Here is a 17,593-nt window from a genome sequence, read left to right on the forward strand (position 1 = left end):
TGGTTTTTAAGTACTTGTTTTGATCAGAATCTGGATATATGTTTTATTATAGTGTTAAGATAAACTTTTGATAATTTATTCCTTACCATTGGTTCAATTCTCAGTAAAATATTTTTTTTTAATGCTGATTTATTATGATATTATAATTATTATAAACATTACATAGACGATTCGACAACCGACAATACTACCTATCTTATGAAGATCTACGCCTAATTGCATCATCTGAGTCGTCTTATGAAGATCTACGCCTGACCAGATTTTATTTGCATCATGTTGAAGATCTCTTGTAATCATTCCTTCTATAATTGCATAGTTGCATGTAATCTTTCCTTCCATAATCTGCATAGTTGTCTAATAAATCGCGTTTTGTCCGGGACTTAAAATCTGGATTTGAAAAAATCTGCAATAAATTATATAGTGTAGAAGTCGAACCCCAGATCTAGATGTAAAAACTTTTAGACCTTAACAATTAGAGTAGGTGTTTCCACCGGTAAAATAATTTATGTTTGCACCGGTTATATAACGATTGTATCAATCACAGCGCTTAGTAGCCTATAAAGTTTCTAGAAAACATAAACAAATTTACGAAAAAGGAAATTGAAAAGAAAAGATTTGAAAAGTATTTGAAAGGAAAACTGCTTGTAAAAAACGTTTGAAAAGTTTCGCAAACAAAAATAACGCTGCCTATCTGGAATATGATAGGCGAGAGAGAGAGGGGTAAGCTCACTGTTTCACTTTGACCCCACAGGATCTGTATTTTTGTAAACAAAATATTTACAGTATATATTTATTTGACTCTAAAATATTTTAGATACATTCCCCAGCTGTTTGCCAGGCTGTTTCTCTTTCTCCATTTTTATACCTTCTTCTCCTTCCCTTCTTCACTCATTCAACCCATTCCTCTCTCAAACCTTAGCTTCATCTCTCTCTCTCGCCAATCTCGAATTCGATCAAATCATTGTGAATCCAATCTCAAAAATCAAATGGATCCGTGCTCTTTCGTACGGATCATAGTCGGTAACTTGACCGTTAGGTTTCCCTCGTCGTCGTCTTCTTCATCGGAGCCGTCTGTTTCCGGAATCAACCCTTCGACTCCTAACTGCCACTGCAAAATCAAACTCAAGAACTTCCCTCGCCAGATCGCCACCGTTCCGGCTACCTTCCGAACCGAATCCGAATCCGAGACTCGTTCCTCCGGTAACATCTCAACCGTCGCCGCTTGCTTCAGTCTCAGCAAAGCTCAGATCGAGGCGTCGCTCAAGAAGCCTAAGTGGAGCGTCCTCTCCATCGAGACTTACTCGCGCCACGGCGATAACTTCAGCGGCGCGTCGTGCGGACTCGCTTCGGCGGGGGAGAAGCTGCTCGGAAGATTCGAGGTTTCTCTGGATTTGAAATCCGCGGAGACGAAGACGTGTTTGGCGCACAACGGATGGATTACTCTGAGGGGGTCTAAAAAGTTCAGATCCGATCCGGAGCTCCACGCGACCGTACGGGTCGAACCCGACCCGAGATTCGTGTTTCGGTTCGACGGAGAGCCGGAGTGCAGCCCTCAGGTATTCCAAGTGCAAGGGAACACGAAACAAGCCGTTTTCACTTGTAAATTTGGCGCGAGGAATTCTAACTCGTGCGATCGGAATCAGTTGTTATGCAGCTCCTCGATGCGATCGGAGAAAGAGCAAGAGAGGAAAGGCTGGTCCGTAACGGTCCACGATCTATCCGGTTCTCCCGTGGCGATGGCCTCTATGGTCACGCCTTTCGTACCGTCTCCCGGTTCGAATCGAGTGAACCGGACGAGTCCCGGCGCGTGGTTAATTCTCAGACCCGACGGTTGCACGTGGAAGCCGTGGGGGAGATTGGAGGCGTGGCGCGAAGCTGGTTACTCCTCCGACGCGCTCGGTTACCGTTTCGAGCTCTTCCAAGACGGAATCGCAACCGCGGTTTCCGCGTCATCGTCTATCAGTTTGAAAAATGGCGGGAGTTTTGTTATTGATGTTACTGGCGGGAACGCCACGGCGGCTTCTACGCCTGTGACGAGTCCTCAGGGAAGCTGGGATCTTGGGTCTGGATCCAGCGCCGGGTCGAGACCCGCGTCGAGGCCGGGATCGGGATCCGGGTCTGATTTTGGGTATCTGCTGCCGCAGCATCCGGCGCAGAGCAGAGGGTTCGTGATGTCGGCTTCAGTGGAAGGAGTGGGGAAACGGAGTAAACCCGAGGTGGAAGTGGGTGTGATGCACGTGACGTGCACGGAGGATGCAGCAGCGCACGTGGCGTTGGCTGCGGCGGTGGATCTGAGTTTGGACGCTTGCAGGCTCTTCTCTCAGAAGCTAAGGAAAGAGCTGAGACAGCAAAGCCAGCTTGGTGTCGTTTGATGTGTATTGCTTTGTCGTTTTACCAATTCATGAGTTGTCTTCCACTCACAAATTTTTTTCTTAAAAATGTTTGAATTTTATTTTTGTATGGTAGTAGCGTTAGGAATTAGCCCAACTTTATATCTTCATGTACAGCTAATGAATGACAGAAACTTCTTATATCTATCTCATTATCCTTTTCATTAACAATAAATCATTTTATATCATTCAAAAATATTAATATGAATTTTCTCCACCGGAGGATCGCAAGTTTTATGTAAAAAGAGTAGCACCACTGCCACACACCACCTTTAGCACAAACGAATCGCAGTGTTTTCTAGTTTCAAACTACTTGTGTGTCATGTAGCCACCGTGTGGGTCGTTTCACGTGTTGCTATTGTAGTTGTAGTACTTTACTACTCTTTCTCCTCGATCCACATCTGAAGCATCTTCAGCCGACATATTTCCTTTACTCCACGCTATGTCTGTCCAAACGGTTCATTCGAATGGACCGTGGCACAGTCACTAACTCTCTGTGTTGGGTCCAAATCTCGAGTCGATTCGAAAGATACGTGAAGTCAATGTTGATGATTGATCTAACTAGTTTTACCTGTGCATAAAGGGATTTCGAACAGGATATCGAGATAGTTAATGTAGCTTAATTAAAATAGATCAACAAATCGTCTAAGATTATCCTAATATTTGCGGGATCGGACTAAGTGGAGAAGGAAGTATCGGAGACAGCACAAGTATAGAAAGATGTGAAGACTAGAAACAGAAAACATTTCCATGCGCATACATCGACTTAGGAAAGACTTAGACATCGTTCTCTCATAAACACATTGATTCCTCTTAGTTCATTGTTCTTAATGATATTTTTGATTCTTGTTGTTAACTTTTGATCTTGTTATCTGATTATTATTAATACAATTCATTTTTGTCAACTCAAATTAGTTACATTGTTGTATTGTTCTAAAAAAATTATATCCTAAAACTTTTTTAATACAAACACTCTAAATACTTAATCGTGGATTTAGGATCCACAATCTAGTTTGCATAGCTCAAGGCATAAGCAACGATCTCATCGTCCCAAACAATGGGTCTAGCCAACCTAATTCCGGGCATCGTTTTGGGCCTTCTCTTGCTTCAAATCTTCGGCTAAATATGAAAGAAAGCAAATTATAGGAACTAGGGGACTGGTTGATTCAAAAAAAAAAGGAACTAGGGGACTGAAAGATAAATAAGATGTTGATTTTGAGATATATTCACTAGAGTTGACTACGTGATGGTGATGAAGCTTAGGAGTTAATAGGATTATATTATAATTCAAAATTTGGAATAGTTACAACTCTGAATTGAAACATAAGAAGGCCGTGTTAACTTCTTTTTTTTTTCTTTTGTCAGAAAGAAGGCCGTGTTAAGTCATACATAAAAAATACGTAGGAGTTAATACGCGTACTTAATACGGTATTTTACCCAAATTAAAAAGAAGACCGTACTAAGATAACAAGTCAACCTTTTTCGTATTCATTGCATTTTGCTATTATCGGGGTTTGAATGTTTGTACGCGCATCTCTTAATAACGACTGCAAATTTTAAAATCTTCTTATTTTGGAATGTGATCACAAGTTAAAATTTACTTGTCAGTTAGAAAATCATTTTGGCTCTATCAAAAATAAAGAAGCTTAGGAAAAAGTATATATTTACAAATGATTTATGATTAGTGAATTTTTTTTTTATAAAAATTACTAAACTACCAACAGAACAAATCATATCAAATTTTGATCACATAGGTGCTAAAATACTCATATATCTAAGTAAATTTAAACTTTTTTATCTTAGTCAATAATTAATCTGATTTAAATACAAAATAAAAATCAAGTGAAGAAAATACAAAGAGGGAAAGCTTTTGACATAATACACCTTCCAAATATAGAACTTTCCATTTCAAACGTTTTCCACATTTTATAAACAAGAGTTACAAAGTGCAAGCAAACCTCATGCCATTACAAGTTTCTTTCTTCACTTGTAGGTTATTTGGAATAACAACAACAACAACAACCAGTCAACGCCTTTTGTCCTTCCGACAAGAACACCAATGTTCCGACAACTACTTATCGTCCGCCTTCTCTTTCTACTTCCCCTCGCTTTATCGAGAACCGACCATAAACGAGAACTCAAGAATCTCCTCAAACTGAAATCCACATTTCATGAACCAGAATCAAAGAGCGTCTTCGCCACCTGGACTCACCTGAACTCAGCTTGTGAATTCTCCGGAATCACCTGCAACTCCGGCCGAAACGTCATCGAGATCAACCTCGAAAGCCAGAGTCTGACCAACGGAGGTAATAACACTAGTCCCCATCTTCCTTTTGATTCAATCTGCGACTTGAAGTTTCTCGAAAAGCTTCTTCTTGGAAACAACTCCTTGCGCGGCAAGATTCTCAAGAATCTCAGGAGATGTAAGCGTCTTAGATACTTAGACCTAGGAATCAACAACTTCTCAGGCGAGTTTCCGGCGATTGATTCTTTAAGGTTACTAGAGTTTTTAAGCTTAAACGCCTCAGGAATCTCCGGGAGGTTCCCTTGGAAGTCTCTGAAACGCTTGAAGAGGTTGAGTTTCTTGAGCGTCGGAGATAACCGGTTCGACCCTCATCAATTTCCAGGGGAGATTCTAAAACTCAGAGTTTTGAGTTGGCTTTACATGAGCAACATCAGCATCACCGGTGAGATTCCAGAGAGAATCAAGAACCTTGTTCTCTTACAAAACCTTGAGCTCTCAGATAACAAAATCTCCGGTGAGATTCCAAAGGGAATAGTTCAGCTTAGAAACCTTAAGCAGCTTGTGATTTACAGCAATTTCTTGACTGGCAAGTTACCATTAGGGTTTGGAAATTTGACGAATCTGAAGTACTTTGATGCATCTAACAACTCGCTAGAAGGTGATTTGTCAGAGCTAAGGTCGTTAAAGAACCTCGTATCTCTCGGCTTATTCGAAAACCGATTCACCGGTATGATCCCTAAAGAGTTTGGAGATTTCAAGAGTTTAGCTGCTTTGTCTCTTTACAGAAACAATCTCACTGGGAAGCTTCCGGAGAAACTCGGATCTTGGACAGGTTTTAAATACATAGACGTGTCTGAGAACTTTTTAGAAGGTCAGATTCCTCTTGATATGTGCAAGAAAGGCGCAATGACGCATCTTCTGATGTTGCAGAACAGGTTCACAGGACAGTTTCCAGAGAGCTATGCTGAATGCAAGACTCTGATACGTATCCGTGTAAGCAAGAACTCTCTCTCTGGTGTGGTTCCTTATGGGATTTGGGGTTTGCCTAATCTCCAGCTTCTTGATCTTGCTTCTAACCGTTTTGAAGGACCTTTCACTGAGGATATTGGTAATGCCAAGTCTCTTGGCTCTTTAGACTTGAGCAGCAATAGATTCTCAGGTTCTATACCGTCTCAGATCTCAGGAGCTAGCTCGCTAGTGTCGGTGAATATTCGCATGAACAAGTTTTCCGGGATAGTACCTGACTCTTTGGGAAAGCTTAAGGAGCTTTCAAGTCTCATTCTTGACAAGAACAGCCTCTCTGGTGCTATACCAGAGTCATTAGGTTTGTGTGCATCTTTGGTTGATCTAAACCTAGCTGGAAACTCACTCTCTGGGAGAATCCCTGAATGTTTAGGATCTTTACGGTTATTAAAATCTCTTAATCTGTCAGGAAACAGACTAACTGGGTTGATTCCGGTTGGTTTGTCGTCTCTTAAGCTGAGCTTACTTGACTTATCCAACAACGAGTTGTCTGGTTCTGTTCCTGAATCACTCATAAGTGGAGCCTTTGTAGGAAACTCAGGTTTATGCAGCTCAAAGATATCATATCTTCAGCCATGTGTAGGACCTCGAGGTTACAATGGGACAGGAAAACACTTGTCTAAACTGGAGATATGTTTTATCATTGCTGCAGCACTTGTTCTGTTTCTTTTATTCTGTTACGTGATCTACAAGGTAAATAAAGATAGGTTTAATCCCACGGCTCAGAAGAAGAATGACTGGTTAGTGAGCTCATTCCGGTTACTTAACTTGAATGAAATGGAAGTCATCGATGAGATCAAGCCAGAGAATCTCATAGGCAGAGGTGGTCACGGGGATGTCTACAAAGTAACCTTAAGAAACGGTGAAACCCTAGCTGTTAAGCACATCTTGAGAAGAGATACTTGCAACGAAAGTTTCAGAAGCTCAACGGGAATTTTGTGTAACCGAGAATTTGAGGCAGAAATTGCAATATTGAGCAATATAAAACACATAAACGTTGTGAAGTTGTTCTGCAGCATAACGAGTGAGGACAGTAAGTTACTTGTCTATGAGTTTATGACTAATGGAAGTTTGTGGGAGCAGTTGCACGAGCGCCGTGGTGAGCAAGAAATTGGATGGCGTGTGAGAAAAGCAATAGCTTTAGGAGCTGCTAAAGGGTTGGAGTATCTGCACCATGGATTAGATAGGCCTGTGATACATCGTGACGTGAAGTCTAGTAATATATTGCTTGATGAGGAGTGGAGACCGAGGATTGCTGATTTTGGATTGGCTAAAATCATTCAGTCTGATTCGGTTCAACGAGATGTCTCTGCTTCTCTCATTGTAGGAACCCTCGGCTACATGGCCCCTGGTAGGTCCAACCATTAGGTCAACTTATTTACAATTATCTTGCTTATCAAGCTACAGACATTTTGCATTATATTTATAATCTACAGTTTTGTTACCTTTTTCACCTGGAAATAATTTCATTTTTGGGAACAGAATATGCATACACAACTAAAGTGAACGAGAAGAGCGACGTTTACAGCTTTGGAGTCGTGCTAATGGAGTTGGTAACGGGGAAGAGGCCAGTAGAGGTTGAATTCGGTGAGAACAGAGACATCGTCGCGTGGGTTTGGAGCAGGAGCAAGGAGATGAACAAAGAGAAGATGATGGTGTTAATCGACCCGGTCATAGAAAATGAATACAAGGAGGATGCTCTTAAAGTATTGACTATTGCTTTGTTATGTACGGACAAGTCTCCTCAGATTAGACCGTTTATGAAATCAGTGGTTCGTATGCTGGAGACAACAGGGACTTCTTATAATAAAAGCCACGGAGAAGCAAGTCACGGTGTGAGTGATAGTGTTGAGATTACTGAAGGTTTTTAGCTTATAATTTGTTAATTTTATACACAATTCTGAGAAGAAACTCATATTTCTATTTAACATTTTACAAAAAAAAAAACTCATATTTCTAAGATCAAATAAGAGTTCAATGTTCAGATACACAATATTCATTTTCCCCGGAGGAGGAATCTTGTATATACAAAGATTAATATATATCATTACATATCTCACAAATAAATATTGATTATTTTTTAAGATTTATGATTTATCATCCTGTATATGAAAAGATCATACATGCACATCTGATTTTACGACATCCTTTACAAAATTTAAGACATTTTCTTGCATGCACCATGCATCTATCTCTAAACAACATACAGTATAACCTCTATAAATTAATAATCTATAAATTAATATCTTTATAAATTAATATAATTTCATAGTCTCAGATTGATTTTTTGGTTCAATTAGAATCTCGATAAATTAATAAGCTCTATAAATTAATAAAAAATTATAGATTTGCTGTAGTCCCAACATTATTAATTTATAGAGGTTTCACTGTATATGTATGTTTTTCTGTTAGTGTATATTTTTGTATGCTCAACTTCTAGTTTTGAATTTTGAATACATATTATTATTATTATTTTTTTAGTACATATTATTAAACGACTACTAATTGTTATTTTTCTCAAATCGTAAAGATACTTTTGTCTTTTTTCTTAGGGACATCCAACGTTGAAAAAGGCAGATGTTCCCTCGTGAAGTACACTCTCATATTGTTTCTTAACATAACAAAATCTATACTATTAAAGCATAATTCTATTAGAGATTCTGCCTCTATTTTTAAAATTATTTACAATGTCATGCCATTGACATTTAATTTGAATATTAAACATTATTTATTTCAACTAACAAATAAATATTCCATATATCTATGGTAATTAATATTTTTCATATTTTATGAATGATAATAATTTTAATCTTATGCAGATTATACTTTCCATTTAACTAAATATCATTTTATGTATATTATTATTTAACAATCGGATATGAATATACACATCTAATTTTTTAAAAAAATATTATTACTATATCGTTTTGTACATAATAATGATATGCCAATTTTGAGTGTTCAATTTTTTTTTAAAACTTATCTTAAAATTAATTTTTAGATCTAAAATAAATAAAAATACAAACTTATTACAGTTTATTAGTAACCAAAAAAGAAAATAATAATTTCATATCAATAATTTTTTTCCTTTTACCATTTTCTTCAAATATGATAATACAAGTTTCATTAAAGTCTAAAAAAGTAAACGTTTTTTTTCAATTTTACAAATATTAAAAGTATAAGTTATTTTAAAAAAATTTCAAAAATATTACTATATGTTTTAGTTTCAACAGATCATCTGATAGGAGATCATAGGTTAATAACGCGTTTTTTGGATTTTTACCCAGTTTTCTAAGATTTTTAGTTACAATTCTTTTTATTAAATTGAACCGCTATTACATATGTCATAGAATCTATCAGTTTAACCATGTGTGGGTCGGATATGAAAACACTGCTTGAAAATCAAGTATCATAATATAACATTTTTTTAAACACAAATAGAATAACTTTAAAATATTTATTTTCTATAAAAATTATAAATTCAATCAAAGTTTATTAAAATGATAAAAAATACCTGCATTCAATTATAAATTTAATCAAATTTTATTAAAATGATAAAAATATATCCGCGATTTAAAAACGCCGATCAAAATATGGTACATCAATACTATACTAAAAGCTAAATAAACTTCATAGATAGAGTGTCCACGTCACTCTTTTAATTCCAACCAATGGGAGCTCAGCATACATCCACGTCACAACTTATCTGCCTCTGATGGGCTTGAACCGAACTCGGTCTCTGGGCTTCGAAACCGTGGTGTGGCTGCCAGCCCGTAAGCCCAAAGTAATGCTCACATCACTTTCCTTGCGTAAACCCTAAGGGCCGAATGGGATTGTCGAGACCGCTCCTGTTCATCTTCCTCTTCCTTCTGTTTGCGATGCAGACTTCCGTGTAATCAATTTTCCCCCACGTCTTCGCACTCTTCAATCCCCCATTAACCCCATTAATGGGGTCCGTTGGCTTCCTCTTCGGGTCTTCTATAAAACCTGCACTTCACGACAATGGATTTACATCCAAACTTCATTTTCCTCTCTCCAATCTCAATCGCTCCTTTTCCTCTCTCCAATCTCAATCGCGATGAAGATTACCGGTTCAAGCGACCCTGTGAACTCGAAATGCGAAGCGGCGGCCCTCTCTGCTCCGGTCAAAACCGGTGACCAATCCGGCGTCGTCCCCTCGGTGAAGCAAGCGATCTCGGCGGTTGTCTCCGCCGGTCCGGTAAACCCAGCCGTCAACTCCGGTGGCGGTTCCGGCGATGTGAATTCGGTGAAGCCAAACAAAGGTGCGCCGGTCTCTTCCAGTCCAGGCAAACAGGTCGTGAAGACCGGAGCTTCTTCGGGTGTAAGAATCGGCGTGAGGCACAAAACATCTGTCTCCGTCGGTGATAAGACTGGTATGTAGAGACAACAGTGTTGACTTTGTCAATTCCAAATAATGTTCTATTCAGACTTTATTGAGTGAACCTGACAAATCTTTTGTTTTGTAATTTGTCTCAGGTTGAGTTCTAACCAAGAGATTTCTAAGCGGGTTAATGCAGATGATGTTACAAAGGCTGAGACAATTACAATTGGGCAAATATTTTACAACATCAAGCATGAATATGCTTTAGATAACTCTGTAAAATCCATGTCTATGTAAGTCACTAGCTTTTAAACTATTGCAGGAAGCTTCTTTTGAGTACATAGTCACAATTTGTTATGTTGGGCGTGACAGTGCATGGTATTATATTGCCTGCAACAGTTGTCAAAGTAAGGCCACCAAAGGCCCTTTTCTGTTGATGTGCGCCAAGTGTGGCAACGCTAACCTTGCTGGTGTAGCAAAGTCTGAACTCTAACCTCGCAACTTTATGTTTAATTTTTCTAGAGATTTATTTGTGTTTTTTTTTTAATTTTCAGATAGCTACGATAGTAGTGACCAGGCTGTTTTCTTCCTACTTGGTGAACCAGGACCTGAGTTGACTGAGAAGAATGCTGCGGAATTGTTTGACCACTACTTTGAGGTAACCCATCAACTTAAAACCCTGTGGCCTCTCCCAGGTCACTAAAACTCACTTTTTTCTTCCTTGAATTTTTTTAGGCTAATTTGGTGCTGGCCATGAGATGTCTCGCCCCCCCCCCCCCCCCCCCCCACCCAAGCTTTTGATCGACACTTGGACAAACAGACCTCAACTCAACAGGCAAGATAACTGTTACTAAGATTGTCTCACAAGAAGTTCTATCACCTGTACCAACTCCAACTGAAATCCCACTTGATGAAGATGATGAAGTTGATGTGCCTTCTGCAAATGTCGTTGCTGGCTCTGGATCTATTGATGATTAGGAAAATGAAAGTACAAGTAACAGGGATGATTCACAGAAGGCTGACCGTCCTAAACATGGAAACTAGAGGTTAAACAACTCATTCCATACGATGCAGGGTCATGGTCTTTTTATTTCCTTTGCAGCCACAATTAAGCTTTTTTAATTATAAACTTCCGATCTTGCTTTGATTTAATATTTGCAGCTTTGTTTTAATATTTGCAAACAGTATGCTTATTTATTTAGTCTTCGATTCCATTAAAATACATAAAGAATTTTCAGAAGAAACACTTATTATTTAACTTGGGATTGTGGTAGCTCAAATGAGTGTAGTACTGAGACTGTGAGAGACATACGTATTGATTGCTATTAGGTACCTCTTATACGTCGATAAGTAATACACTCCATCAAAACAGTTTTTCAAAAATCAGCTACGATCACATTTAAATTCAGGAACAACTCCGAACAAAAAAGTAACCAAAGCTAAGTAATGAAACTTTTTTCCAGATATCGATTTAATTAGAAGAATATATATTGGCATATTCTCAACGACAAAGGGAAGTAAAACTTTACCAAACGAATAAACATTTTCTTTAATAATAATAGAAAAAAGTTTTCTGACTACACGATGTTTACACTAATGTGGTAGAAACTATCTGATGTATTAGAATGTGTCAATAACTACACAAAGTTTATATTAATACATATCATATTTACGAAGTTTATGTTAATACGGTGGTAACATCACAGTCGGATTTAATTATTTTAACTATAAGTTAATAGGTCAATCCGTAATTTATTAAACTTAATATATTTACTGACTTTTTTTCAAAAAACTGATTTAGTAAGATTAATAAACCTAATTGATTTTATTAATGAACTTAATAAACTTAATACTTAATTGAATTTAATAAATTAGTTAAAATTAATAATTTACTAAACTTAACAAATTTAATAAATTTATAAATCTTACTAAATTATTAAAATTAGTACATATATTAATAAAATTATAATAATTATTAAACTTATTACATCTATTAATAAAACTAATAAACTTAATAAAATTAATAATTTATAAAACTTAAAAATAATAATCTTAATAATCTTAATAAAATAATTTACTAAAGTTAATAAAATTATTACTTATTAAATTTAATAAAATTAATAAAATTAAGAATTTATGAAACTTAATAAATTAATTAAACTTCATAAATTTATTAAACTTAACTTAATAAACTTAATAAATTATTAAAATATATAAATTTATTGGTTTTATTAATTTTATTAATTTTTAAGTTTAATAAGTGTAATAAGTTTAATAAGTTTATTAAATTTATAAATTTTAGAAAATTATTTAGTTTAATAAATTTATTAAATTCAATAAATTATTAATTTTACTAAGTTTATTAATAAAATCAACTAGATTTATTAATCTTAATAAATCAGCTTTTTAAAAAAACCATTAAACTTATTAAGTTTAATAAATTACAGATTGATCCTATTAACTTAGATTTAAATCAATTAAACTCGATCATGATGTTGCCACCATATAATAATTTACTTTGCATATTTGACATGTATTAACATAAATTTGGTGTAGTTATTAATAATTTTCATACATCGGATGGTTTTTACCACATTAGTGTAAACTTTGTGTAGGTAGGAAACTTTTTTCCGAAAAAATTCTCTTCAACAAATAAGAAGACCATCACCAATAAACCACAACTAAGAAAAGCATCTCATCATCTTCCCGTCAATCTATGCAGTATGAAGCCAATCTTACTATTTTCCTAAGCAAATAAGACAATATATATTTCAAAACAATAGGAGTAGATAAAACTACACACAATATTCAAACAACATAAATCAATGCATCTACCTCCTCTTATACTGCATTTTACACTTCTAATACTTTTAAGACGTATATATTTTTATAATATTTTTCGTTCACACAACAAAATCAGAACTAACATATTAAACACAATTTTTCGCGCGTAGCGCGGACAAAAGATCTAGTATATTGAAAAGAGAGATATCGTGCTGACTCACTACTGCAACGAAGGCGGGTTTAGATTCTGAGTTTTTTTGGGCATACAAATATTAGGGCCTCTGATTATTATGTATATAATCCCTAATTGGGCTGTGCCCAAATATAGTCATGAGATGAATTGGCTTTGCCACTAAAAGAAAACCGTTATCCTCTAATGCATCTTCACATAAATCGTCGGGTAAAGTTGTGACTTCATCATTGATACTCAACATAATTTCTTGCAATTTTGTGTAATTTGTCTGCCATGAGTTACAAAAACACATGAATCTATTTGTTGAAACTCTGATCACGTCAGAAAATCAAAGGCACATAGCAGACTATATTTAACCACTTCTCAATAACTGCCAAACATTTATTATGGTCTGAGAAAACTACCGTTGATCGGCCACGAAACACTCCAGGAGAAAAGAGGAATGAGGGATCATGAATGACGAGATGTGTGTTGTTCACGTGATTGTCTTTTTTTTCGCACATGTGTACTTCAATGTTTTTATTATGATTTTTCACAGGAAGTCATGTAAGAAATTAATTAAATGGCAATATGATTTTTTTTTAAAAAAATATGTTTCACATTCATTAATTTTGTTTATTGATTTTAAATGAAGCATATAATTGTATAGAAAAATACTTATTATTTATTAAATTTTATTTTTAACCAATCATAACTAACAAATATTAGATTAGAATGATGGAAAAGTGTGCAATTATTAATTTATCAAAATTTTATAATTTTCATCAACTAAAAGGCTGGCGGGGTAGGTGGAGATGTTTGATTGTTTGGACCTCTTGGAACCCGTCTCTTCATTTCAATATTTGTCGGTGGGGTAGGTGGAGATGTCTGATTGTTTGGACCTCTTGGAACTAGTCTCTTCATTGCAAATCTTTTCATTTCAATATTTGTTGGTGGGGTAGGTGGAGACGTCTGATTGTTTGGACCTCTTGGAACTCTTCTTTTCATTTCAATATTTGCTGTTGAAGGAGGCGGGGTAGGTGGAGATGTCTGATTGTTTGGACCTCTTGGAACCAGTCTCTTCATTGCCAATTTCTTCATTTCGATATTTGCTATTGAAGGAGGTGGGGTTGGTGGAGATGTCTGATTGTTTGGACCTCTTGGAACCAATCTCTTCATTTCAATATTTGCTATTGAAGAAGGTGGGGTAGGTGAAGATGTCTGATTGTTTGGACCTCTTGGAACCAATCTCTTCATTTCGATATTTGCTATTGAAGGAGGCGGAGTAGGTGGAGATGTCTGATTGTTTGGACCTCGTGGAACCAATCTCTTCATTTCAATGTCAGTTACAAACCCTGGTGGATTAGATGGAGATGTTGCATTGTCTGAACCTCCTGGAACTAGTCTCTTCGATGTAATATTTGTTAAACTTTCGCGACTCCCTAAAGATACCGTAACAAATAAGAACAGAAACACCACAACTCCAGAGAAACCTTTCATATTTTTTTTTTGTGTTCCTTTGTTACTTACTGGATTAAGTGAATATGTGATTGTATGAACTATTTCAATTGAGATATTTATAATATCTGTAAACCAAGGTAAATATTTAGTATTTACCTACTTATGGTACACAATATGACCATTCTAACAAATAACTCTTTTAATAGAATAGATATTCTAAAGAAAAAATCAAATCTAGAAAATAAATCTTTGAATAGAAAGATAGGATTTTTTGTCCTTTTCACCTTATCAATATTAAAAATAAATATCTAAATTGATTAAATGCATGAAATTTGTTTACAAAAATACTTTTAGTACATTTGAACTCAAATCTAATAAATATAGATAAAAATATGTATGGAAGTTGAAACCTTTTTGCAAAAAAAATCTACAACTCATACCTAATCATGTTATTTATGAATTTTAACATTAAAATTTCTAGATTTTTAGACATTTATTGAAGCTAATGTTATCAAATCAATTTTTAGATAATTAATTGAAAAATTAAATAATTTATAATATATCATTATATTTTTTTGATGAAATGTGAAATATTCTACCATTAAAATTTATAGATTTTTAGACATTAACTGAAGCTAACGTTATCAAATCAATTTTTGACTAGCTAGTTTTAAAAACTTAAATAATTTATAATGTACTAATATATTCTTAATTTAATTATTGATATATATATATATATATATATATATATATATATTTTACCTTATTATAACAAAATCTTAAACAAATATCTATTCTATTAATTCTGCAGTATGACCAATTGATGCAAGGTTATGTCCAACTATTTATTTATTTTAGTTAAAGAAATAATATTGAATAGATTAATAATATTGAATTTTGTAACTTTCCCTTTAGTGCCGATATTCTCGCAACCGCTTTCATATTATACACATATAGTACTCGACAGTTATAAAATGTATTGAGCATCTGATGATAAATATCTACACATGGTCGACTAATATGTACATAAAAATTTGGTTATTTTAAATAATTATTTTATCAACAAATAATAGCTTGCCTGTTCAGTGCAAATGTAAGAATTTTGTGTGTTCAAAAATATTTTAAAATTAAAATTTAAATCTTAAAAAATATAAATATATAATAAGTTATTAATAAAAAAGTAAATTAGTACTTCTATTTAATATTATTACTAGATTATGACCCGCCCTTTCAAAAGGTGGATATGTTTTTTGTTTAAAATTTTTCTGAAAATTTTAATTTTATGTTTCAGAACTTTTATAATCATATTATAATTTTAATTTTTAATAGATATAGGTGTGGTCCAACTATTTTAATAGAATAGATTAAAACCTCTTATTAATAATTTAAGGGAAATAGTATACCAAAAAAATCACAAATATGACTAAAAACAAAAATATAAAAATTAAATTTCTAAAAAAATGTAAAACAAAAAATATACCCGCCATTTAAGAATGGATCAGAATCTAATCTATTCTATTAAAACATAAGTATGACCGATTGATATATGTTGTATCCACCATTTTTATATACATATTTTTGTATTATGATAACTGCTAAAATCAAAACCATTAATCACGTAACTGCATTAATATATATTTTTAATTAATCAAGTATTAAATAGAAATTAAATAAAGATGCGAATATATAGGGGACATCTAAAAATATTATTGATTTAAAAAAATATCCAGCAAAACAAATAAACGTCTCTTTGTGTATTAAAAATAAAAACTACATAACAGAAAAAGCTCTTACGATCCTAATTTCATTTCTATATAACTTTCAATCAACAAATTTTTTTGTTTTTGTTTTCCCTGTTTCTATTGTTTCATCTTCTTTTTAAATTTACTTTTTGGGTTTGGAATGTAGCAAAAGAAATCGAGTGCATGTTTATTCATTTCATCCAGATTAAATGTTTTATTCTTCTCAACTTGATAATCTTTTTCTCTCATGGTTAAAATGTTTAAAATATATTATAAATATATTTTTATATTTTTTATAATAATTTAGTTAGATAATTATTTTTAAAAATTTATAATTCGCTGATAACCGCAAAACTAAATGGGGCGGGTGCTGGTACAAATTATATATTTGCGGGTTGTGCGAATCATATTTTTTGACCAAAACAAAATTGAAACTCGCGGGTTGGCGGGTTCGACCGACAACCCAGCCCTAACTAGCGTATATTGGATCAATTTTTATAATTGCTATTATTTAATAAAATATATTTTGATTAAAATTTACATATATATAATTACAAAAAATACAAATATAATCACAAAAAACACAAATATGAGAATTAAATTAAAACAAAAAATATACCCGCCCTTTAAAGGGCGGATTAGAATCTAGTCAATACTATTAAAATTGAAGTATGTCCTATTGATATTAGTTGGTTCAACAATTATTTTTCATAATACCTACCTTTTGATATGATAACTGCATACATATAACGAAAATACATACTAACCAACACATCACTTCGCCTAGTAACCACCATATCAGTTCCCCTAATTAATAACCACCTATAACTACGGACTAATAACCACCACCGATACTAACATAGGCTATTTCTTCTTCTACTATGAATCTAAATGATCAATTGTGGGCGGATCATAAATTTGGTTCAACTATTTGAAAAAATTAATTTGTGGATGCGGGCTATGAGTATTTTATTTGGAGTGGATGCGGGTTGGCAGATTTGGATTGCGGGTATCCTCTGACTCGAAAAATATTTTAAAAAATAAAAAGAAAAAGAAAAGTAAACACTTTTTTAAAAGTATGGTAATTTAAAAAACCATTTTTAAATTTTTTAAAAATATATTTTAAATTACATATATTTTTATATTTTTTATAATAGTTAAATAAAATAATTATTTTAAAAAATTTATAGCCCACGGATAACTGCAAAATTAAATGGACGGGTATCAGTACAAATTATTTGTTTGCGGGTTGTGCGGGTCGTATTTGACCAAAAAAAACTGAAACCCGCTGGTTGGCGAGTTCGACCGGTAACCCAGCCCTAACCGAGCGTATACCGAATCAATTTTTAAATTGTTATTGTTTAGTAAACTATATTTTGATTAATATATAAACACAAATATGATTATAAAGAAAAATAAAAATATAATCACAAA

General features: G+C 34.1%; 4 protein-coding genes across 6 annotated transcripts; 3 read left to right on the top strand and 1 right to left on the bottom strand.

Annotated features, from left to right (window-relative positions):
- Positions 1–831: 831 nt before the first annotated feature.
- On the top strand, positions 832–2,537 carry LOC108813468 (uncharacterized). Its single transcript, XM_018586033.2, has one exon. The coding sequence runs from the start codon at positions 987–989 to the stop codon at positions 2,370–2,372; it is 1,386 nt and encodes a 461-aa protein (XP_018441535.2). The 5' UTR covers positions 832–986; the 3' UTR covers positions 2,373–2,537.
- A 1,912-nt stretch (positions 2,538–4,449) lies between these two features.
- LOC108807712 (receptor-like protein kinase HAIKU2) lies at positions 4,450–7,529 on the top strand. The gene is made up of 2 exons (XM_018579961.1): positions 4,450–7,009; positions 7,141–7,529. The coding sequence occupies exons 1-2, from the start codon at positions 4,450–4,452 to the stop codon at positions 7,527–7,529; spliced, it is 2,949 nt and encodes a 982-aa protein (XP_018435463.1).
- A 1,734-nt stretch (positions 7,530–9,263) lies between these two features.
- Positions 9,264–11,152, top strand: LOC108811787 (uncharacterized). Of its 3 annotated transcripts, none has more exons than XR_001943377.2 (5): positions 9,264–10,052; positions 10,156–10,293; positions 10,373–10,480; positions 10,555–10,658; positions 10,736–11,152. XR_001943377.2 is itself a non-coding variant. In XM_056988708.1 (3 exons), the coding sequence occupies exons 1-2, from the start codon at positions 9,737–9,739 to the stop codon at positions 10,158–10,160; spliced, it is 321 nt and encodes a 106-aa protein (XP_056844688.1). In that variant the 5' UTR covers positions 9,264–9,736; the 3' UTR covers positions 10,161–10,658; positions 10,736–11,152. The 3 variants fall into 3 exon arrangements, 1 of the variants encoding a protein (XP_056844688.1); XR_001943378.2 differs by having other exon boundaries at positions 10,400–10,480; XM_056988708.1 differs by having other exon boundaries at positions 10,156–10,658.
- A 2,593-nt stretch (positions 11,153–13,745) lies between these two features.
- On the bottom strand, positions 13,746–14,456 carry LOC108807713 (actin-binding protein wsp1-like). The gene has a single exon (XM_018579962.1). The coding sequence runs from the start codon at positions 14,454–14,456 to the stop codon at positions 13,746–13,748; it is 711 nt and encodes a 236-aa protein (XP_018435464.1).
- Positions 14,457–17,593: the final 3,137 nt, after the last annotated feature.

Source organism: Raphanus sativus, chromosome 6, assembly GCF_000801105.2.
Source record: "Raphanus sativus cultivar WK10039 chromosome 6, ASM80110v3, whole genome shotgun sequence".
In the NCBI taxonomy this organism is placed as follows: domain Eukaryota; kingdom Viridiplantae; phylum Streptophyta; class Magnoliopsida; order Brassicales; family Brassicaceae; genus Raphanus; species Raphanus sativus.